A 23,385-nucleotide genomic window follows, 5' to 3' on the forward strand; every position below is an offset into this window, starting at 1 on the left:
AGGTAGACAAATTAGTCTATTAAGTCTAATCCATAACAGCTTCCCATGCCTTCAGATACAATTTGATCATAATCCATTGCTGCAATTAAAAAAAAAAGAAATATCTTTTTCCTAGGTTTGTAAGCCACTTTCCCAAACTTAGGTATTTTGTATACAATTTTGTAATTCTGAAAGGCAGCATTCATTAAAAGCGTGCAGTCCCAAGAGATATAAGTATGGGAGTATGTGTATGTTTTGTATATATATGCCTGTCTGTCTGTTTTCATGTGTGTGTGTATGTATGTATGTATGTATGTATGTATATATATATATATATATATATATATATATATATATATATATATATGTGTATATAATTAATTTTTAAATGCATTAAAAGTAACAAAAGAAAAAGAAAACAAGAGAAGAGAAAAAGAAAAAACAAGCATGCAGAAATGAAAGATTAAAAAAGAAATAGAAGTTTCCAATTTCCTTTGCATCAAATGCAAGCATGTTTGTAAAATTGTTATTCTGTGATTACAGAAAAGCTTCCTTCTTTCCTATCATCTATTTTTTTTTAATCATGGGAACCACAAATCATAAGTGCATTGTTTTCTGTTTCAGTCAAAAGTCTCTAAGAGATTTCTAGTCAGCCGTAGATGTACATACGGGTATTTTCTCTAATCAAAGAAGTTAATTTAGCCATCACTTCAAGTTCCATCATCTTCATTTGCCATTCCCCCATGCTGGGCTGTATTAAATCTTTCTACTTTTGAGCATATAATAATCTCACTGCAGATATCTAAAACAAAATTCCATGACTTTTTCTAGATCCTCTCCATTAATCCCAAAGGCAAAAAAGCCTCTGGCTTCAATTTTGCTTTAGTTTATAAACGAAGAATTGCTATATTTTAATCCATGCATTAGTCGAGGGCCTGTTTCTCAGCCTTTGGTAAATTTAAGATGCAGGACTTCAACTCCCAGAATTCCTCAGCCAGCATAACTGGCTGGGGAATTCTGGGAGTTGAAATCCATGCATCTTAAATTTGCCAAAATTGAGAAACACTGATCTAGATTGCTGGTTAAAACAGTAAAAATACAGCTCAAAATAAATTGTACCATACTGTTATGTATTTTCCCATTATTTGTAGTCTATGAAATTTTGTGTATTCAATTACTGATTAATGTATATATAAATATATTTGCATTTTTACAGGTTGGTCTAGTTCTTCAAATCCACCATCTCTTAGTATTCAAAAACATATGATTACGATAGCTGCAAATGATACACTGCAGATAACTTGCAGGTAAGGAAGGAGGGTGATTATTGGTATCTAATGTATTGTCTTAATTTCTTCCCATGATGCATGACTATCTTGGGGATATGAATAACCCCCCATACACAAAATAGTTACAAATGTACAATAGAACAAAGAATACAAATAAAGGATTTTATTATGCTCCAAATATTTCCAGATGTTTCTTGGCTCAAGCGTTTACAGCTTTAACATTCAAAAGGACAAAAATCTTGTCTGAATTTTTTTATAAATTTACAAGGATGAGAAATTCTATTTACGTTGACTTTGTTGATACTTTTAAAGAGGAAATGTCATTTATTTTATCATTCCCCATTGGCCCTTGTTACGTGTCACCAATGGAGGTCTATGGAGATTCTCAATCATCCTAGTCATGGCTGTCCCAATGATGCTTTTTCAGGAGGCAACTGGACTTTCTGACTTTTCTCTGAAGGTGTTTCATTTCTCATCTAAGAAGCTTCTTCAGCTCTGACTGGATAGTGAGGAATGGAAGGATTTATACTCCTTGCAGACAGCTGGTCATTTGCATCCTTTTTAGAGAGTCACTGAGACCACATGGAGGTTTATCTGTGTCATTGCAATCATCAGAGTAGTGCAAATGGGTGTGGATCCTTCTTGGATTTGTAGAAAGGATTATGTTGTAGACTGGAGACAGATGTCCATCAAGACAAGATTCAGCTGTCCACCTGCATTTAAAAGATAAACGCCACTCTTTTGAAGATAGCAAAGTCCACATTTTGGACAGGGAGGACCTCTGGTTTGAAAAAGGGATCAAAGAAGCCATCTGTATCAAAATGGAACAGGCCTCTCTGAACAAAGTTGGAAGGATATGACATCATCTATCTCCGGTCTACAACACAGTCCTTTCCATAGTTCCAAGAAGGCTCCATATCAATTTGCACTATTCAGGTGACCTTGATGATACAAATAAACCTCCAAGTGGCCTCAATGACTCTCTAAAAGAATGCAAATGACCAGCTGTCTGCAAGGAGTATAAATCCTTCCATTCCCCACCATCCAGCCAGCGCTGAAGAAGCTTCTTGGAGGAGAAGTGAAATGTCTTCAAAGAAAAACAAGAAAGTCCAGTTGCCTCTTGAAAAAGGACCTTTAGGTCCCCAATAGATCTCCCTGTATAAACACAGAAATAGAAGGTACAGAACAGATAATTTCAGGCAATTCTTTCAAACAATTAAAAAAAGGCTAAAGTGGATTTTTAATTCCTTGTGGCTGCACAGGTACAACTGTGTAATTTTCTTAGCAACATTGTAGAGGTGCTCTGTTGTGGTCTTTTGAGATTTTTTTTTCAATATCCAATAGAAATTCCCTGGCCATTTTTCATCCAGGAATGATGCTTTGATAATAGCAATAGCACTTAGACTTATAAATCGCTTTACAGTGTTTTACAGCCCCTCTCTAAGTGGTTTACAGAGTCAGCCTATGGTCCCCAACAATCTGGGCCCCCATTTTACCAACCTCGGAAGGATGGGAGGCTGAGGAATCAACCTGGAGCCATTCAGAATTGAACTCCTGGAATGAGCAGTGAGTTAGCTTGCAGTAAGGCATTCTGGGTGTTGAAGTTCACATATCTGAAAGTTGGCCAAAGTTGAGAAACACCAGCCCATGCCATGTATTTGAAGGAAAGGCAAAACCCTTAACAGAGCAATAGGTGGTTTTTTTTTTCCTGTAGAAAACTACAGTTTGGATAAGGATTTGCTCACTGTTATTTGCTCAAGTTCTAAACAGTTCCTCCAATTCTCCCTCCCTCGGGCATCCGATGGTTATGGCATGATCAAAGTGACAGCTTGTTGCCACTGTAAGAAATTTGGTCCCTTATTTGCCAACCTCGTCCCCAATTTGTAACAATTTGCTGCCCAATTAGGGACTGGTCAATAGCTTGTGTTTAGCATAACTGTTGTCAATATTGAATATCTCCAACTTGGCACCATATAAGTTTAGTTATCTGTGTTTACCATCTCTTCTTCGAGTGCTAGCCGTCTTCCCACTGTGTACATCAAGGGAGGAGCCACACTTTTTATTTTTGGGATATTGTTTAGCACATCCTTTTATGTGGACTTCCTGTGTGTAAATCATGCAAACATCGGCAGCCGCATTTAAAGATACTAATGGTGCCTTCTATTTTTTTCATTAAAAACCCCAATCTCACGAGTGAGGAAGGGTGAAAAACCTGAAGAAGGTCATTATTAGACCTTCCTCCCTTGTTGAAGAGAATCATCAACTGGCAGACGATCTCCTGTAGGCTTGTGAGGGGATTGCCATCATCTGCTGCTACTTTCCCCATCTCATATACACCAAAAGTAGCCTAATTTCCTAGGTCTATCTCCATCATTCTGTGTGGGCCTTCCACCCCTGGTGATCTTAGAAAAAGATGGATGGGGACTTCCGGTTTGAGTTTCTTCAGCGACAGAGCGAAACCTTGTCTCTGCGAGGCTTTGATCTGTGCTCACCACTGGAGCGCCCCAAGCCGGCTGGTTTCAGGGCTAAGCCACCCCATAGAGGTGGTAAAGAAGGGGGAGACTGCCAGCAGGGTTGAGGAGAGCCACATCTCTCCTCCCCAGCTGGCCATTACTTGCTTTCCCAAAGGCGGTTGCAGTGGTGGTCAGAAATGGCCACCTCGAAGAAGAACTTGACTGGAAAAGAATGTGCAGGAGGAAGATTAGAAGAGAAAGTTTTGGTTGACCGGGTTAAACTGCAAAAGCAAGAACAAAGGTACCCTGGAATCGAAACTGTTAAAAAACAATAACATTGTTCCCTAAGAAGATTTTTAAGCTGCGAAGGAGAGAGAAAAGGGAAAAGATTTGGTTTTCTCCTTTTCCTATACTGACAGCTAAGAGACTTAAGCAAGAAATTGGAAAAAAAACCCACTTTGACATTAATAGGCATTTAATGCTGAAAATAAAAAGTCAAAGGGATAATAAAGATTTCTGGATAATTAAAAGCTTTTGAAAACAGGAAAGAAGAGAGGAAGAATAAAAGGGCAGGATCTGGAAGGGAGGAGACTCCCTGGAATTAAAAAAGAACTTACAGCAAAATCTCAACAAGACTTCCAAAAGATACATTCTAACTGAAATATCGCAACAAAAACCCCAGGAAGAGAAAGTCGAAAAAGAAATAAGAAGATATAACTCGGGACTATCTGGATTACTTGATGATTTCTGGATTCTTGGCTATTGCTTTGAATGACTAAAATCAATCGGGTGGTTGTTTAAAACTTTTTAAAATGGCTCCACTTTTAGAAGAACTGAAAATGGAACTTAAAAAGTACAGAGAAGATGCACAAGAAGGGAGAGGTTCTTTTGGCTTTGTATTTCAGTTTTTAGAAATGGAGATTTGGAATTATGAGAAACAACAAGAAATGCCTGCAGAACAAGAAGATTGCGACAAAGAAGAAGCGTTCTTTAATGAATAAGTAATCTTAGATGGGGGAAAAAAAAGAAAGGGGGAAAAGAGAATGGAAAGTTTAAGATGGGGAAAAACAACTCCCCCCCCAAATAGAGTGAAAAATAAATATAAAATCAGAAAGCAACAGAAAAGGGAAATGCAGAAGAGAGAATTAGAAGTAGAGAGACAAGGGGGTAAAAAGGGGAGGGAGAAGATGAGAGGGAAGAAAGAAAGGAAAAGAAGTTATAAAGGACAGAAGCAAAACATAGAGAAACAGGGTCTATTTAGAGATAGTGAGTGAAAACTTAATGGAAAAGGGGATTCTGCAAAAGTACATAAGATAGTATGGTTATATTAGAAGCAGAAATAATTTTAGAAAATATGAAACAATGTAAGATTAAAATGTCTGATAAAATAGCTATCGTAATTCAGTGGAATGCTCGTCAATAAATAAATGTAACAAAAGGTATATTTAATGATTTATAAAACATATGTGAAGAGAAATAAGGGAAAAATTAATTATGGAGATAATATGTGTTTTTAAGGAAGTATGATATTTAATTGAAAAGAAGTGTTAAAGATGTTAAGATTTTAATGATTATTAATGATAAAACTGAATTGGAATGGAATGAGGGTTCATAATTACATATATTTATAATCTTTTTTTAAAAAGAATATACTGTGTATTATAAGAATGTGCCAAGCAGAATTCAATTGGAAGTTATGTATTATGTATTATATTGAAGGTCATAAACTTAAGGTATATATTGAAGTTTAAATAAGAGTTGAATGGATGTAATTAAAAGATATAAAGGTGTCATACTCCAATTAGTAACTACAGGAGAAAATTTGTTTAATGAGAAAAGATAATATGAAATTGAAACAGAACAGACAAAAGTATAACTATAATGATTTGAATTGAGATAATCAAAATAAAATTGAGAAAATTAAAAGAGGGGAAAAACTATATAGAAAATGTAAAATAGTATAAGATATGGAATAGAATACAAAAAGGAGCATGAAATTGAGTTTTGTGTCTGTATAAAGAAGTTCAACCCGGAACCATGCTATTTTCAAAAAAGATGTTTTACCTGTATTTTGTGTGTGAAAACCCAAATAAAACTTTATTAAAAAAAAAAGAAAAGAAAAAGATGGGTGAGGCCCAGAGGTGTTATTCAGCCAGTTCTGACCAGTTTTGGAGAACCGATAGTGGAACTTTTGAGTAATTCGGAGAATCAGCAAATGCCACCTCTGACTGGCCCTGCCCCATCTATTTTTTTGCCTCCCAGCTGATTGGCTGGGTCTTCTTTGGTTGCCCTGCACAGGAGAATGGAGCTGGAAAGCAGGTTAGTGGGGTGGGGAGAGAATGGGATTTTGCAGTAATCTTCCCCTGCCACGCCCACCAAGCCATGCCCACCAAGTCACGCCCACAACACCGGTAGTAAAAAAATTTGAATCCCACCACTGGTGAGGCCTATTCCATAGACAAAAGAAATTGGGAAAACACCAGGCCCAGATGGAGTGATTCATTCTTACTTCAAAGCCTGTGCTGAACAACTGAGCCTCCATCTTCACAGGGATCTTTAATAAATCACTGGAGATGATTTATTGCTTCAACCACTCTATGATCATCCTGGTTCTAAGAAACCCTCCATGAGGGAACTGAATGATTACAGGCTGGCTGCTCTGACATCCATAGTCATGAAGGCCTTGCGAGGTTAGCTGTCATGCCTCTGTTGGAGTCTGAATCGGAGGAGGAAGGCAAACAGCTGACGGGAGTGGGAGTGTGGCTCCATTGGCTGTGGAGGAAACTGGGGAAGGGCAAAGTCCGTCTGGGCAGAGCAGGGGAGAGGGAGAACAAGGGAGAGGGAGTTCAGAGGAAGACCCAGGCCCACCCCCTCTTCATCCTAGGGCATGCAGGAAGGAATGGAGAAGAGAGCAACATGGGTTGCGTGGCTTATGGGGGGGAAAGGGCCCTGATTCCCTTCATTCGCCACAGCTGGGAATGAGAGTTTAAAAGAGATGCATGCTGAATGTGCCAGCTGTTGGGAGCAAACGTGAGTTTATCTTGTGTTGACTTTGCTTATCTGTGTTCTTGGCATCTTCCCAACTGTGAGAGTTTTGCTGTGCCTTCACATCTGGAATTCTTGCTCCTGTCCTACCAAACTAATTACCTCAGTTTGGCTTGATTGGATTTTAAGTTACAGTTTGTGTTGACTATGTTTTGGACTTAATTTTCTCCAGCCAAAGGCTGTTTCTGGGAGAGTTTTTCTCCAGCAGATGCAGCTGTCAATATGGCACTACACTATATCTTGCAACATGTTGAATCCCCGGGGACCTATGCAAGGGTCTTTTTTTTATAAGCTTCAGCTTGACCTTCAGTGCCATCATTCCAGGAATTCTTCACTCTGTACTGATTCAGATAATGGTACCTGTCCCCTAAGTGTAGCTGGATGATTAGCGTTTTGACAGATAGGAAGCAACAGGTGAATCTACCTGTCCCAAAGATGCTTTTTTCAAGAAGCAACTGGACTTTCTTGTTTTTCGTTGCAGACATTTTGCTTCTCATCCAAGAAGCTTCCTCAGTTTCTTGGATGAGAAGCGAAACATCTTTCTGTTGTGGCTCACTGGCAGCAGGTGCGGATGGCTGAGGTCTCTGAGAGCAAGGACTTGGATGAGGGGCCTGCATGTGATGCAGGGATGGAGCCAGGACTATCGGAGAATGGGGTGCTGCTTTTGGAGCTTGTGGAGGCTGGCAGCAGTGAAGAAGAGGTCCCTGAGGAGCCTGTGCCCAGTGCACGTGCACGCAGGGCTGCTTGAACAAAAGAGCAGCTGCTGCAGCATGGGTGACTTGGGAGTAAGGCTGGAAGGTAATGCCCCCTCCAATAAAGGATAAAAAAACAGCCCTTGGGGATGTGTTCTTTGCAGGAAGCAAAGAAGTTCTTTAGCCTCAGAGTCCTCGTTGAAGCCCTGCTTACTCCATTTTATTTTTGAAACTTCTGTCGGTGGATATTTAATCAGTAATTAGTCTTGTGTTCTTGGCAGCCTTCTGCAACCTTGAAAGGTCTTGCTTTTGATATCAGACAATTACGTTTAAATATTTCTTGGCTGGGAATGCACTGAATTCCCAGCGCTGCATTGAAAAAGGGTTGCTTTTATACACAGTTTGTGTTTGTTTGATTTGAACAAGGCTTGGATCAGAATACTTCCAAAGAAAAACCAGAAAGTCCAGTTGCCTCTTGAAAAAGCACCTTTGGAAAAGCCATGAACTGGAGGACTGAGAATCTCCATAGGTGAATCTAGGGAAAATTACATCTAGTACCTGAGCAATAAACACAGTTGTCTCCATTGCTCTTCTCTCTATATATACCAAAAACTGCATCTCTAAGGGTCCCCCTGTTAAATTACTGAAGAAATGAAACATCCAGGGGTGGGATTCTACCAGTTCAGCCCAGTTTGGGCAAACTGGAAGCTCCAAAGCTTCGCTCCGACGATCAGCTGTTGAGCCTGCCCACCTGTCCTGGCTCCAGTCTGTGCTTAATTTCTGGGTTTTCCAGCTCATCTGATTCACGTGGCACAGCGGATTGCAAAGCACACTGTCAACTAAAAAGATACTCCTTTGGTCTTTTTAGCTGCCAGAAAAAGGGAGTGGGGGAAAACAGCGCATTCCTTAAGTGCCTAGAGAATCACCCTCGTAGCCCAAAGTTGTCGGAGTGCAAGAATGTTACTGGAGAGCATGATTGATGACTCTCGGGGAAGGATGAGTCCCATTGGAGAATACACATCCAGGGGGTGGGGTGGGGGGAAGACCAGGGTCAAGGAGGAAATGAATGATGTATTTTAGTATTGGCTGCATCCAGTTAACACCAACAACGCCACTTCTAATAAATCAATTTTCTTTTCTCTGAGATGCGGCTAGAGACTTATGATTTGAATGGGGATGGATTTGTTGGGGTCCTGACAGGCGCACTCACTGAACCAGTTGTTACACCGGTTGAATCCCACCCCTGGAAACACTCCTGTATTTAAGGCAACTGCCTTCTGATGGCTTTAACAATGTTGATACAGTCTATGAATGGAGAATGCCATATAGCTCAGATATTCTTAAGTAGCTAATGGATTTCACTTCTTACTCCCCAGTGGTGAGAGGGCTCTGGATTGGCTTTTGCCAAATAACCAAACCGGCCTCGAAAACCGAGTCGCACTGACTGAGTGTGCCAGCGATACTTATTGTAAGATGCTCACCCTGACGGATGTAATAAGCAACGACACCGGGTCCTACAAGTGTTTTTACCAAGACAACCACACCTCCTCAAGTGTTTATGTTTATGTACAAGGTAGGTGCATATTGGAATAGTGCACTTTTTCTGCTTAATGGGAAAAATGGCTTAATGTTGTATAATGTGAACCACGTTGGATTAGAACCAAAAATTTCTCTGGTCCGTCCTCTTGAGGCCACCATGCCAGTTCTGAAAATACCTAACTTTTATAACAAATCCCCACTGATGGGTTATCCTGAACCAATTGATCCAGTTTGGTTTTAGGAACTACACAAATTGGTGGGTCTTACAACCACATTTACAAGCATTGTGCACAGGGGTGGGATTCTCCCGGTTTGGACCAATTTGGGTGAACCCCTTGTTCCAATGATCAGCTGGCTCCTAACCAGTTGGCTATGGGCCCGCCCAGTTGGCTATGGGCCCGCCCACCCGGCTATGGGCCCGCCCACCCCTGCTTTTTCCTGTCCTTTACTTCCTGCTTTTAGAGCACAGCTGATTAGCGTGCCGCCCCTCAGCTGTTTTATTCACAAGGGCTGCAGCTGAAGAGCTGAAAATGGGTTTTAAAAAATATGAATTGCACGTGCAAAGCACGCATTCACCAAACCGGTTGTTATACCCATTGAATTACACCCCTGATTGTGCACATTTACTTCTGGACATCATGAAGGAGAATGTGATGACCCGGGGTGGGATACAAAATAAACATAGTCACAAAAAACAGATGAAGCCCCTTTTATTCCTTCACTTTGCTTCCAAGCTCCAAATATCCTTGACTGGAGACAAAAAACTCCCACACAAGCAGTTACCAGAAAAAGGAAATGCCGTTTAAATTATAAAGAGTAAAAAATAACGCAAACCAGGCAAGATAAGGGCTTGAAGACATCCACAGATATCAGAAGACATCCACAGATATCAGAACACACACTGGGAAGGACATCAAACTCAGAGAGGAGCCATCAACTAGAGATATTTCCACACTTTGTTTCCAGCACTCACCCGTACGCATGTCCATCCTCTTATCCAGTTGTCACAGCTGCAGCCCATGAAAAGGATCAAGGCCCTCTCCTCCCCCATAGACCACGTCTCTCCCTTATCCTCTCCTCCCTTTGTGCCCTAGGATGGATAGGAGATGGGCCTGGGTCCTCCTCTGACTGCCCAGCCGGCCTCTGCCCTTCCCCAGCCTCCTCCGCAACCTCCGGAGCCATACTTCCACTCCCTGTCAGCTGTTCCTCCTCTCCCTCCAGAGTCAGTCTCCACCAGGGGCATGACAGAGAATGTTCTTCTATTTCCTTATTTGTTTTAAAACAAGCTGGCAGGAATAGCCAATACCCCAGAAGATTGGCTCAAGATCCAGATGGATCTCGACAGACTTGAACATTGGGCCCTAGCTAACAAAATGAAATTCAGTGGTAAGAAAAGTAAGTAAGGTTTTACACTTAGGCAAGAAAAAAAAAACCACCTGTACAGGTGCACATTAGATGAAACGTGGCTCAATAGCAGTAACTGTGAGAGGATTCTTGGAGTCCTAATGGACAATCACTCCAATACCATGAGCCAGTAGTGTATGGCAGCAGCGAAAAGAAGCCAATGCAAACCTAAGCTGCATTAATAGAGGGGTAGAATCAAGCTCACATGAAGTATTAGTGCCACTTTATAAGGCCTTGGTAAGACCACATTTGGAATACTGCATCCAGTTTGGGTCAACATGATAGAAAAAAGATGTTGAGACTCTGGAAAGAGTGCAGAGAAGAGCAACAAAGATGATGAGGAGCCTGGAGGCTAAAACATATGAAGAACAGTTGCAGGAACTGGGCATGGCTAGTCTAGTCAAAAGAAGGAGCAGGGATGACATAATAGCAGTGTTCTAATATTTGAGGGGCTGCTACAAAGGGGGAGATCAATCTAACAGATAATAGATAAGCAGAATTGAAAGGGACCTTGTAGGTCATCTAGTCCCCCACCCAAGTGGGAGACCCTACATCATTTCTGACAAATGGCAGTCCAATCTCTCCTTGAAAGCCTCAAATGATGGCACTCACACAACTTCCGAGGGCAACTTCTGTTCCATTGGTTGGTTGTTCTCACTGCCAGAAAGTTTCTCTTTATTTCCAGGTTGAATCTCTCCTTGATCAGTTTCCATCCATTGTTCCTTGTCTGGCCTGCAGGCCCTTTAGAAAATAGCTTGACCCCTTCTTCCTCTCTGTGGCAGCCCCTCAAATATTGGAAGACTGCTCTCCTGTCTCCCCTGGTCCTTCTCTTTACTAGACCCGCCATGCCCATTTCCTGTAACCATTCTCCAATCCCTTAATCATCCTGGTTTCTCTTCTCTGCCCTCTTTCTAGAGTCTCAACATCTTTTTAATAGTGTGGGGACCAAAACTGGATGCAGTACTCTAGGTGTGGTCTTAATAAGGGTTTATAGAGTGGTATTAGTACCTCACTTGATCTTGATTGTATCCCTCTGTTAGTGCAATTTAGGATTGCATTAGCTTTTTTGACTGCTGCTGCACACATCTACTTTCCAAAGCACCTGAGGGCAGGACAAGAAACGATGGATGGAAACTAACCAAGGAAAGAAACAACCTAGAACTAAGGAGGTATTTCCTAATAGTGAGAACAATTAACCAGTGGAATGGCTTGCCTTGGGAAGTTGTGGAAGGCTTTTAAGGAGATTGGACAGCCACTTGTCTTGAATGGTGTAGGGTCTTCTGCTTGAGCAGGGGGTTGGACTAGATGACCTACAAGATCATGTCCAACTCTGATGATGTTCTATTTGTCTCGAATCTTCTTTCAGATTTATTGGATTCCACTAATATGAGAGAAAGCAAAATATAATCTGATGTATTTTTTCAGTGTTTTTCTGTATCCCTTTCCAAACTTCTTTATTCCTTTCCAAAGCCCCAAATCTTTCAATTATTCCCAAAGTAGGAAGCCTTTTTTCCCCCTGCACATTCTTATGTTTTGGAATATACCTTTTTTTTGTTGAAAGGAAGCAATCAGAATTGGCACACTGTGTTCTAAATGAAGTGGAATTATGGATTATTCTTGGCCGTTCTACTTTCACTCTCCCTCCTCCCCCCCAATTATCCTGAATTCACAAGAAAGTGAATTAAAAGACCCATGGATTTTTTATTTATTTTTTGTTTACATCTGTTACCTTTTAAGGAAAAAGAAACTTTTATTTTTCCAATACTCAGCACTACAGGAATCCAGAATAGTCATAGTTCTGCCAAAAACTATGATGGTGCAAAAACGTGTCTTAATGTCTGGCGTTAGATCTGTAGTCAATTGCCCAGCCATTTGGAATTCTTGCTGGCTTGGTGTTGTATTGCTAAAACAAGTGATGAATGTTTCAATGGAATTAGAGAAGTGCTGGGTAGTATAATAGAAATAGTAAGAGCACTTAGACTTCTAGACTGCTTCTCAGTGCTTCACAGCACTCCCTGAGCGGTTTTCAACATCAGCATTTTGCCCTTGACAATCTGGGTCCTCCTTTTACTGACCTCATAAAGATGGAAGGCTGAGTCAACTTGGAGTCCCATCAGGATCTAACTCAAGATTGTGGGCAGAGTCAGCCTGCAATATTTCACTCTAACCACTAGTTGTCTAGCTGTCAGGATTCCGGCAGTTATCCCAATGAGTCTCAAAGCCAAACTTCCAAAACTTCAAAAAGATGTATTGGGAGTTAATATGTACGGCACTGCCCGGGTGTAGCCAACTCTGAGACCCATCATTCATTGTCACCCTTGACTCTGGGTTTTCCCCCCACCCCCTGGATGAATCGTAATTCATATTCTCCAATGGGACACCTCCATAGCCAAGAGTCATCAATCACGCTCTCCAGTTAGAATTTTGCATGGCAGAAACTTCGGTCACCGAGTTACTATCTTTGAAAACATTTATGGAATGCACTTTCGGTTTCCAAGCTGCAGCACTGCTCTTTCAAATCCCTTTCCCCGCCTTCCCTTTCTGTTGGCAACTCTAAAAAGACCATAGAAATATTGTATGACAGTGGTGGCTAATCTTTTTGGGCTCCTGTGCTAAAAATTAGTGTGCATGCACTCGCATGCCAGCACCCAGAATGCAATGCGCCCCCCCACACCCTTACCTGCACTGTCCCTCACAGCTGATTTTTCAGCTGGTCTGAGGCCTTTTTCGCCCTTGCAGAGGCTTGGAAAAAGCCTCTGCAATGCTTTTCAGGACAAATAATATGCCCATTTCATCACTTCTGGTATTACAGGAAGTGACGAAACGGACCTATTCGTCCTGAAAAGCCTTGCAGAGTCTTTTTCCAAGCCTCCGGGAGGCCAAAAAAGGCCTCAAATCAGCAAAAAAAAAAGTCAGCTGTGAGGCACACGCACAATGAGGTAAGTTTGCCTGTGGCTTGAGTGCTGGCACAAATGGCTCTGCGTGCCACTTGTGGCCTGCGTGTCATAGGTTCGCCATCATGGTTGTATGAGTTGACACACTGTGCCACCAGGGCTATAAAACAGTGCACCCTAAAACTACAGTCAGCATTTTTCTGTCACATTTTCTTTCTTGTTTGGCTAATCTGTGGGTTTGGGCGAGCTGCCCCAATTCACAATCCAGCCCAATCTACTATAAATTCAGTTGGGATGGACTCCCAACTCCTAGGATAGACTGCTGTGAATGAATTGCTTTAAATAAGAGATTCGTGCAAGTTCAATGATATCTAGAATGTTCTCTCTTCTTTAGATTACAGATCTCCATTTGTGATGTCAGCCAGTGAGCCTGGAGCTATATATATAACCGGAAACAAAACTGTAGTGGTTCCATGTCTCGGATCCTCATCAAACCTGAACGTGTCACTTCATTCGGTAAGGCCAATGATCGTAATCCACTTTGCCAGTGATTCTGGCTCTTTTTTATGTTTACGTTGACATCACACATTTCACATTTGAGGCAGAGGGCTGTCAAGGTTCCAACTAACAAACTCCAAACCAATAACCTCCGAGACAGGCATTTTCTCTAAGTCCCATTTTATTTGAGTTGTCGTATTGGCACATCTGGGAAAACCCAAATCTGAGAGTTCCAGCTTTAGAAATTCAAAGATCCAATCCCTGCACCTATCAGTCCATCCCATGGTCCAATCCAATGTCATCCCAACTGGAGACACTCCTCTAAAACAGGGGTCGCCAACCTTTTGGACCTCAGGGACCACCAAACTCAAAATTTTAAATCCCGCAGACCAGAGACCCTGGGAAAATCCCCCAAAAAATCTGCAGGAAAATTCTCCACCCTGTTTTGCTACCAGTCGATCATTCTTTATTTGGGATCGCAGGATCCCATCTCCAGCTCCATTCTCAGGAGGAGAGAGAGGTGGGGAGAGAGAGAGCGGGAGACAGAGAGAGACAGAGAGAGACAGACTGACTTTTGGCTTCATGCAGTGAAAGCAGCAGAAGCAGCAGAAGTCTTTCTTTCTCTCCCCCAAACTCCGCCAGAAATGAGTCTTTGCTGGGGCAGCCTCTTGGAGCAGGATCCCAAAGACTCATTTCTGGCGGAGTTTGGGGGAGAGAAAGAAAGACTTTTGCTGCTTTCCTTGCATGCAGCCAAAAGCAGAAGAAGAAAGAAGCAGAAAGAAGCAGCCCGGTAGCCAGGCCAGGCACGTGGGGGGGAGTTCCCCCCTCTGCCCTTTCCTCCCTCCCCTCACTATCTTGTGTTGTTTGCAATGCAAGCGATGCAATCCTTGTGTTCCTGTGGGCCATGTGGGTGGCGCAGCTTTGTGTTCCTGCGCAGCCTGGATTAATTGCTTTGGGGGGGTGCTTTAGGGGTAACATTTCTCTGCAGACCACCAAAATTTTCTCACAGACCACCAGTGGTCCCTGGCCCACGGGTTGGTGACCACTGCTCTAGAAACTCCTCTCCAGGTACAGGTTAATTTGACCTTGACTTCTAAGAAAGAATGTTGTTGAGTCTAATCTTCCAAGTCTCTGTGAAATCCCCCTCTCCCAAATTCCCAGGCACTCAGTGCGGCAGCCTCGAAGCTCCTAAGTGAAATATGGTTCCCGAGGCTGAGAACTGCTCTGTGTAAAAAAATGTAAATAGAAAGGAGGAATTAGGTTGTGAAAGATACTTCCATAATTGACTAGATTCATGGCACATAAACTGTAGCCCAATCTTAGATCTCTGCTCCCTCAAAAGTTTTGATGTGACTTTCAAAACCCTCTCCCCAAAATGATGAAGTGTTTGTAAATTTAAATTTGGCGGAACAGAAACGTAATTAAATGGATGGAGAATAATCATTGCAATGTATTTGCATTTAATTGCCTTTCATTTTAAATTACATTTCAAGTTGAAATTCAATTTAGGCTTTACTGATGCCTTACTCCCCTACATGCCATTCAAAGGGGGGGCCTTTCAGTTCTTCACCTACCGTAGCTCCTAGACTATTTTAGAGAACACCAGAATTAAAGTTATTGTTGTTTTGTGGTTCATATAGAAATATCCAGAGCAAACGTTTGTTCCTGATGGAAAGTCAGTTACATGGGATAATCAGAAAGGTTTCACCATTCCCACTAACATGATCAGTGATGTAGGAATGGTCTTCTGCAAAACTAAGATAGATGGAGAGAGCTATCAATCGATGATGTACGTCGTGGTGGTCTTAGGTAAGCAATGGACTTTGTTTATTTATTTGGGAATAGAATAGAATAAGAATAGAGTAGAATAGAATAGAATATACAGTAGAATAAGAATAGAATAAGAATAGAATAGAATAGAAGAAGAATAGAATAGAATAGAATAGAATAGAATAGAATAGAATAGAATAGAATAGAATAGAATAGAATAGAATAGAATAGAAGGAATGTAGAATAGAATAGAATAAGAATAGAATAGAATAGAATAGAATAAATGTAGACTAGACTAGAATAAGAATAGAATAGAAGGAATGTAGAATAGAATAGAATAGAATAGAATAGAATAGAATAGAATAGAATAGAATAGAATTCTTTATTGGCCAAGTATGGTTGGACACACAAGGAATTTGTCTTGGTGCAAATGCTCTCAGTGTACATAAAAGAAAAGATACATTCATCAAGAGTCAAGAATCATAAGGTAAAGCACTTAATAATAGTCATAGGGTACAATAAGCAATCAAATAGAGTGCATACTGTTTATATTGTGGCGCAAAAATTCTGTTTTTTTTAAAAAATGTTTCTGATACCCACATCATTTGTTTGTTTCACAATTGTATGTTCAGTGGAGTGTCCTTTCTGATTCTGTCCCCCTCTGTTTAGGATATAAAATCCACGACCTTAGTATGGGCCCTCTGCACCAAGTAGAGCTGGCAGCAGGAGAGAAGCTATCCTTAAATTGCACAGCAAGGACTGAGCTGAATGTGAGGATTGAGTTCCAGTGGGATTTCCCTTCGAAACAGGTAACAGAAGGAGGGAGCTTCCAAATCCAAGAGGGATTTGCTAAGGGCCTTGTCGTGCGGTTGAGCTGGATCACCTGAGAGTCACTTAGGAGCTGGACCAAGATTTGAGTCCCTTCTATCTCTCCTCTCTGTTTCCTGGAGACAACTGGTATACACAAAACTTATATGATGCCAGTGGGAAAGAAGAAGAGAGAAAACACAAAATGGAAGAGGTTTTGAGAGTCCTGAAATGGAAGGGCTAAGCAAGGAAAATAAATCTGGAGTTTGCCTGTGGAATGTTGGGAAGCTTGTTCTTTTTATGTAGCTGTTTTTTATTAAAGTTTTTTTTTAAAAAAAAGAAGATTAAAAACTAATGCAAATCCCTATTACAGGGGCCTTCAAACTTGACAGCTTTAAGACTTGTGGACTTCAACTCCCAGAATTCCTCCTGCAGTCATGTTAGCTCAGGAATTCTGGGAGTTGAAGTCCACAAGTCTTAAACTGGCCAAGTTTGAAGACCCTTGCCCTATTAAGAAAGAAAAAGAATGAAAAAGCTGAAAGTTCAAGAAAGAAAAAAAGTAAAAGAAAGGCAGAAAAGAACGACACAGTGAAGTAACTTCCAATCTTGATGGAAGTTACAAGGCCAATTATAATTTTACCTCCTGTTCTATGGGTACAACTTAACTCTCTCTTCTTTCTATATTCTACCCTGACAAATAATCAAAACTATAAATCATACATTTATTTTTTTGTGTTCTGTTTTACCCAAAAATGTCCATTTAGAGGTTGGAGGGCATGTTCAAAGGGCAAGTTGATTGGACTCCTCTTAACTTCTTTTAGCACCACTGAGTTGCAGGCAAAGAAGCATTAACTCCTGCATCGAGTTCCTGTTTGGTGCAACTTTGGTGCAATGACAAAGAAAGGAAATTCATAGGTCAGAACCACCTGAGCAATTCCTAAATGGCTCATTCCAATCTGGTGCCATTTTTTATTTATTTTTATTATGCTTTTTCACATTGACATATCTCATTCTCATCTTTAACAACACTGTGGCACTGTTGTTACATATACCAATCTCCATACATTTATATTCAATTATATACATGTATATAATTTTTCTTATCTGTACTATTCTTATTCCTACTATTCAACCATTCATACCAATTATCCCAGACCGTGTAGTACTCCGACTCTTCTTTCCCTTTTAGCTCTAGGGTGAGTTTATCCATCTCAACACATTCTAATATCTTCTGGATTATTAATTCCTCCAGCGGTTTATTATCTTGCTTCCAACATTGTGCGAATGCAATCCTTGCTGCTGTCATTATGTGTAGTATCATGTATTTGGTCTTTTTACTACATTTCCCCTTAATTATTCCTAAAAAGAACAGTTTAGGTTTGAACTTTATTTGCCACTTCATTATTTCTTGCAACCAACTCCATATTTTGACTCAGTATTTTTTGGCTTTGGCGCATAGCCACCACATGTGGAAGAAAATACCCTGGCTCTATTTACATTTCCAACATCTTGGATTCATATTGGGATACATCTTTGCCAATCTCATTGGTGCCATTTTTAACAGGAGTAATGTTCATCTTGAGCCACAGCAGCGCAGTGGTTAGAGTGCAGTACTGCAGGCTACTTCCGTTGCCTGCCGGCTGCCTGCAATTTGGCACTTCAAATCTCACCAGGCTCAAGGTTGAGTCAGCCTTCCATCCTTCTGAAGTTAATAAAATGAGGACCCAGATTGTTGTGGGCTATAGGCTGACTCTGTAAACCGCTTAGAGAGAGGGCTGTAAAAACACTGTGAAGTGGTATAGTAAATCTAAGTGCTATTGCTATTGCTGTCTACTCCAGTGGCTACATCAGCTGAGTCTGTCCCAGGAATCAGAAACTTAATGCTGATAAATGTATAATCCCTGTTTTCTTCCTTCTGGTCTAATTATCAATTTTAACCATTAGGCAGGGAGATCTTTAGGCTTATGGGTCAAAGCCTGCAAGATTTTGGACACAGCATTGTGAATGAACCTTGCCTGTTTGTGCATACATGCACAAAAGGTTGGATCTTTGATTGTGTTCTGACCCAGCCTTAGCAGAACCAAGAAACAGACTCCTTGTCCCGAAAAACCTCTCTTTATTTAGTTACTGTGAATTCATGGCATTCACACACAAAAAAGTCCCAGCAATAATCCTTCCAAGGGTTAATTACAAGAACAGACCTTATCAGTCCTTGGATAGTTGCCAGGTCGAGAGCTTCCAGTCAGGCAAACCTGTAAATTAAATACCTGGCAAGGAATCTCTGTGAGGCACAAACTCTGATAAGCAAATCTTTCAAAAGATATATGAACTAATTGTCTTCTACAACCACCACTCCTCTTTTGCTTCTATTTATTCCCCAGGGAGGGGCCATTGAACGTCCATGTGTGCCTTTCTTCCTGAAGTGGCCCCTGTTCCTTAGTTGTTCTCCTGTCCTGACAGCTCTGTGCATACGCGCATCTGGAACAGGCTCCAACTGTTCTTCTTCCGCACTTATCTCCAACTCCGAAGGCAGCTGAGAAATGCCGGACGGCTCTGGCCCTTTCTCTGCTTCCTATGCACAGCATCCACCAGAGCCTTCCCCAGACTCCAGGACTAGCCTAAGTTGCTCTCCAACCTCCTCATCATCTGAGTGTGCCACCAGCTCCACTGGCAGCTGGCGGGCCATGACAGATTGTAACGCTATCTCCTGAACCAGCCCAGTCTACAGCTGAAAGGATAATGCTGAGTAAAATGCCTTTGAACTCTGTTGCAGAAAATGAATGCTATGTTCAAGGAAGGAATGACAGCCTTGGGCAATGAAATGAAGAAGTTTGTGAGCACCCTCACTATCGAACACGTGACTTTAAGCGATGGGGGTCTGTATAGTTGCACAGCCACCAGCAGCCAGATGGCAAGAAAACACAAAATTAATGTCATCGTTCACGGTAAGCCTTAATTCATGATGGGCTTGGACTTTATGGTTCTAAACTGTGAGCTCCTGGGAGAAACCATGAAATGAATTGTCCGCAAAATCAAGGCAAACAGCTTGAGCCCAAGGTCTGTTCATCTTCAGGATGAATCCTATAAGCCAGTGATTTCTCAATCCGTGGTCCGTGGCCCCCCTGGGAGTCCGTGGCCTCCCTGTCATCACAGGGAGCCCACAAAGTCTTGAAAAAAATGTTATGATTTAAATCTTGAATTAGATTTTGGGAGGGGCTGCTGGGGGGTTCGCAAGGGTTGGGGAGAGCCCCAGCTAAGATTCTGTGCAGTTTAGAGAACCCCCAAATCCCACTCCTGGCTGGCCCCGCCCACCCCACCCCTTCTCTCCCAGAAGTCCCCACGCAGTCCATTTTGGATGCAGGTAAGTGCAGGGTGCACACAGAGGCTTGGAGAGGGTGAAAATTGGGCCTCCTGGAAGTTCGGGAAGGCTAGAAACGGGCCTGTTTCCAGCTTCCAGAGAGCCTCTGGAGCCCGGGGAGGGCGAAAACGCCCCTCCGTTGTGGTGCAGGAGGCCGACTAGGCCACGCCCATAGCCACTCAGCAACCAGGCAGTTAACATTTTTGAAGCCCATCCCTGGAGGGGACATGTCACTCACTCACCACTAGGATGACCTTGATTGACAGCCTTTGTGTGTGGTGGATGGGTTCAGACATATGCTGGTTAATCTGCTGGGTCTTAGTTTAGCAAGAAACATGGCTTATTCCTTATTGCTACTGTGGTTTGTTCCGTAAAGTATGTCTTGGCGGGATATTTGAGTCCTTCCATGTTGGTCAATTCAGTGGTGGGTTTTTGTTTTTGTTTTACTATAGGATGAGTGAAAATAAATAAATATAAGTTGATTGCTTTGAGTAGTTAAAAGTCTGATTTTGGTTTCTAAAGTCAATTAGCAATTTGACAACTGCATTTCTTACTAAGGGTAACAGTATCCATTATATTATTAATATTACAAACTGTACTGTCCATTGTTTTAAATGATTATCTTACAAACTGTACTGTCCATTGTTTTAAATGATTATCTTATTACATTTTTTGATAGAAAAGCCTTTTCTCTTTTTGGGTAAAATGCCACTTGTGGTGGAGACAATTCTCAGAGAACCAGCAAAAGTGCCTGTATTATTCAAAGCATATCCCCTCCCAGAGGTAAAATGGTAAGAACCTGAGCAATCTTATTCTTATTTTGCTTCTCCTCCTTTCTGTATACATTTTACAATCTCCAATCACATAGAAACACTGAAGTTCTAAAAGAAAATGTTGGGTTTCTGATTTCTTTGTGAACAGCGGAAGAAAGCGTAACCCAAAATAAAGGGTTATGCTTTTGTTATTATGGCGATGTTACTTGCTCAAAGTATACGCTTAGTGTTTAACTGCTTCCATTTTCTTTTGCATTTTTCTTTTCAGACAAGTGAAAATCCCTATTTAAGCACTGAACACTGAGAATTGCAGACAGATAAACTTTTCTCGCAACTCTATCCTAATCTTAGGGACTATTTTGCGGGCAAAATTAGATTCTCTTGCTGCAGTGTACTGAAAATGTAGGAAGTAGAAGGTGGTTAGATTGTTTGCTCTGTTTGCTTCTTCATCTTTCAAGCCACGGGATCAACTGTGTTTTGCAGGTATAAAAACGGAGAAGCCATTGTTGCAAACCGTACGGTGAAACTTGGTTACTCTTTAATTATTACTGAAATGAGTGAAAAAGATGCTGGGAATTACACCGTTGTACTGACCAATCCCGTTAACCAGCAGTGTGAGAAACACACCTTTCATCTGGTGGTAAACGGTAAGATCTTGTTCCACTTTTTTTTTTTAAAAAAAAGCTACATTGCTGCCAATTGCTAATAAACTGGAGGGAAAGTGGCATCGCATTCTCTGTTAAGATTACAGAGATTGTGCCTAAAGCATCATGTGCCAAGAAGAGTTACATTTGGACGAGCCTACTTATCAAAAAGGTAAAGCACATTTAAGAGATATACAGGTGAGACCATTTCTAGAAAGTGCAAGTTAACAATCCCACCACCTTCCTCTCCTAATCTATTGCACCTCCATTCCCAGCTCACGTTTTCCATTTTGATCCCCCTCAGGGTTATGTGAATGTTGGTTCTATTTGCTTTTCGTTCCACTTTAGACACTCTAGTCCAGTGGTCGCCAACCAGCGGGCTGGGGAAGTCCATGAGAAAATGTTGGTGGTCTGCAGAGAAATGTCACCCCCAAAACATCCCCCACAAAGCAATTAATCCAGGCTGCGTGGGAACACAAGGCTTGTGTCGTTGTGTTGCAAACAACACAAGGTTGTGAGGGGAGGGGGGAAAGGGCGTTGGTGGGGGGAACTTGCCCCATGCGGCCCACACACCTGGCCTGGCCACCGGGCTGCTTCTTTCTGCTTCTTTCTTCTTTTGCTTTCTCTGCACACAAGGAAAGCAGCAAAAGTCTTTCTTTCTCTCCCCCAAACTCGACCAGAAATGAGTCTTTGGGACCCTACAAGGCTCCAAGAGGCTGCACCAGCAAAGACTCATTTCTGGCGGAGTTTGGGGAGAAAAGAAAGACTTCTGCTGCTTCTGGTGCTGTCCTTGCATGAAGCCAAAAGTCTCTCTCTCTCTCTCTCCTCCCCCCGAGAATGGAGCTGGACACCTATCCCGCGATCCCAAATAAAGTGTGATTGATTGGTAGGAAAATGGGGTGGAGAATTTTGCTGCAGACTTTTTTGGAATTTTCCCAAGGTCTCTTGGTCTGCTGGATTTAAAATTATGTGTTTGGTGGTCCCTGAGGTCCAAAAGGTTGGTGACCCCTGTTCTAGTCTATTTACTTTTCACTCATTTACTCTAAACTTTGATTGGCTACAACATTGGATCAGCCTTCCAATAGCTGGTCACTGTCCTATACAATAGTGAAGTGCAAGGGGCTGTTACGTTCTGAATTGGGGAAAGGCTTTCTTCCCCCTGCCCCCCATTGATCTAACTATGACCCAGTAGCCAGCTAGTGTGAGCCAGCTAAATATGAGCCAGCAGCGTACAGTGGCAGCCAAAAAAGCCAATGCAATCCTAAATTGCATTAACAGAGGGATACAATCAAGATCAAGGGAGGTACTAATACCACTCTAATAAAGCCTTAGTAAGACCACACCTAGAGTAGTGCATCCAATTTTGGCCCCCACACTATTAAAAAGATGTTGAGAGTCTAGAAAGAGGGTAGAGAAGAGCAACCAGGATGATGAGGGGACTGAAGACTAAAACATACGAAGAATGGTTGTAGGAACTGGGCATGGCTAGTCTAGGGAAGAGAAGGACCAGGGCAGACAGGAGAGCAGTGTTCTAGTATTTGAGGGTCTGCCACAGAGAGGAAGGGGTGAAGCTGTTTTCCAAGGTACCTGAAGGCCAGACAAGGAATAATGGATGGAAACTGAACAAGGAGAGATTCAACTTGGAAATAAGGAGAAACTTTCTGTCAGTGAGAACAATCAACCAATGGAACAGAAGTTGCCTTCAGAGATTGTGGGAGCTTCATCCCTGGAGGCTTTCAAGAAGAGACCGGGCTGCCACTTGTCAGAAATGGTGCAGGGTCTGTTTGGGCGGGGGAATTGGACTAGATGATCTACAAAGTCCCTGTTAATCTGTAGTGAGGTCTGCCTTCCCTGCATGGGAAGGGCAAGAAGAAGGGGAATGATCAGTGTAGGTTGTAGTGACCTTAATCTGAATTAAATACAAATAGCTAAACCACTGCAATCTAGGCGTGAGTTTAAATTGACTTCATGAACAGCAGCCCTGGAACAGTAGAGAAGAGTAGCAGCTTGGGCTGAAGTACAGAAGAGCCCTTAGTCTGGTAGACAAGTATCAAAAAACCCTGTGCCCATAGACACAAGTTGGAAAACCCCCCAGAAGTCTGCAGCCACCTTAAATAAAGCATTTTTTTCTAAACTTTTACAAGTTTGTAAAATGTAGTTCTGACACAAGAGGATTAATGTCTGATAATATTTTGAGACTTTGAGAAGTCAAGAGAACTTGATGGTTTCACCCAAGGCTT

General features: G+C 41.8%; 1 protein-coding gene across 2 annotated transcripts in view; it reads left to right on the forward strand.

Annotated features, from left to right (window-relative positions):
* The window catches only part of KDR (kinase insert domain receptor), a 79,623-nt gene that overhangs the window by 13,107 nt on the left and 43,131 nt on the right, over positions 1-23,385 (forward strand). For both annotated transcript variants that reach the window (XM_087936595.1, XM_087936594.1), the window contains exons 2-9: positions 1,196-1,286; positions 8,835-9,031; positions 13,690-13,811; positions 15,434-15,602; positions 16,233-16,372; positions 19,144-19,315; positions 20,408-20,519; positions 20,985-21,148. In XM_087936595.1, coding sequence (XP_087792721.1) covers positions 1,196-1,286; positions 8,835-9,031; positions 13,690-13,811; positions 15,434-15,602; positions 16,233-16,372; positions 19,144-19,315; positions 20,408-20,519; positions 20,985-21,148 — 1,167 coding nt within the window. The remainder of the gene's footprint in view (positions 1-1,195; positions 1,287-8,834; positions 9,032-13,689; positions 13,812-15,433; positions 15,603-16,232; positions 16,373-19,143; positions 19,316-20,407; positions 20,520-20,984; positions 21,149-23,385) is intronic.

Source organism: Pseudonaja textilis, chromosome 6, assembly GCF_049901715.1.
Source record: "Pseudonaja textilis isolate UNSWEBS1 chromosome 6, rPseTex1.2, whole genome shotgun sequence".
Taxonomy (NCBI): Eukaryota; Metazoa; Chordata; class Lepidosauria; order Squamata; family Elapidae; genus Pseudonaja; species Pseudonaja textilis.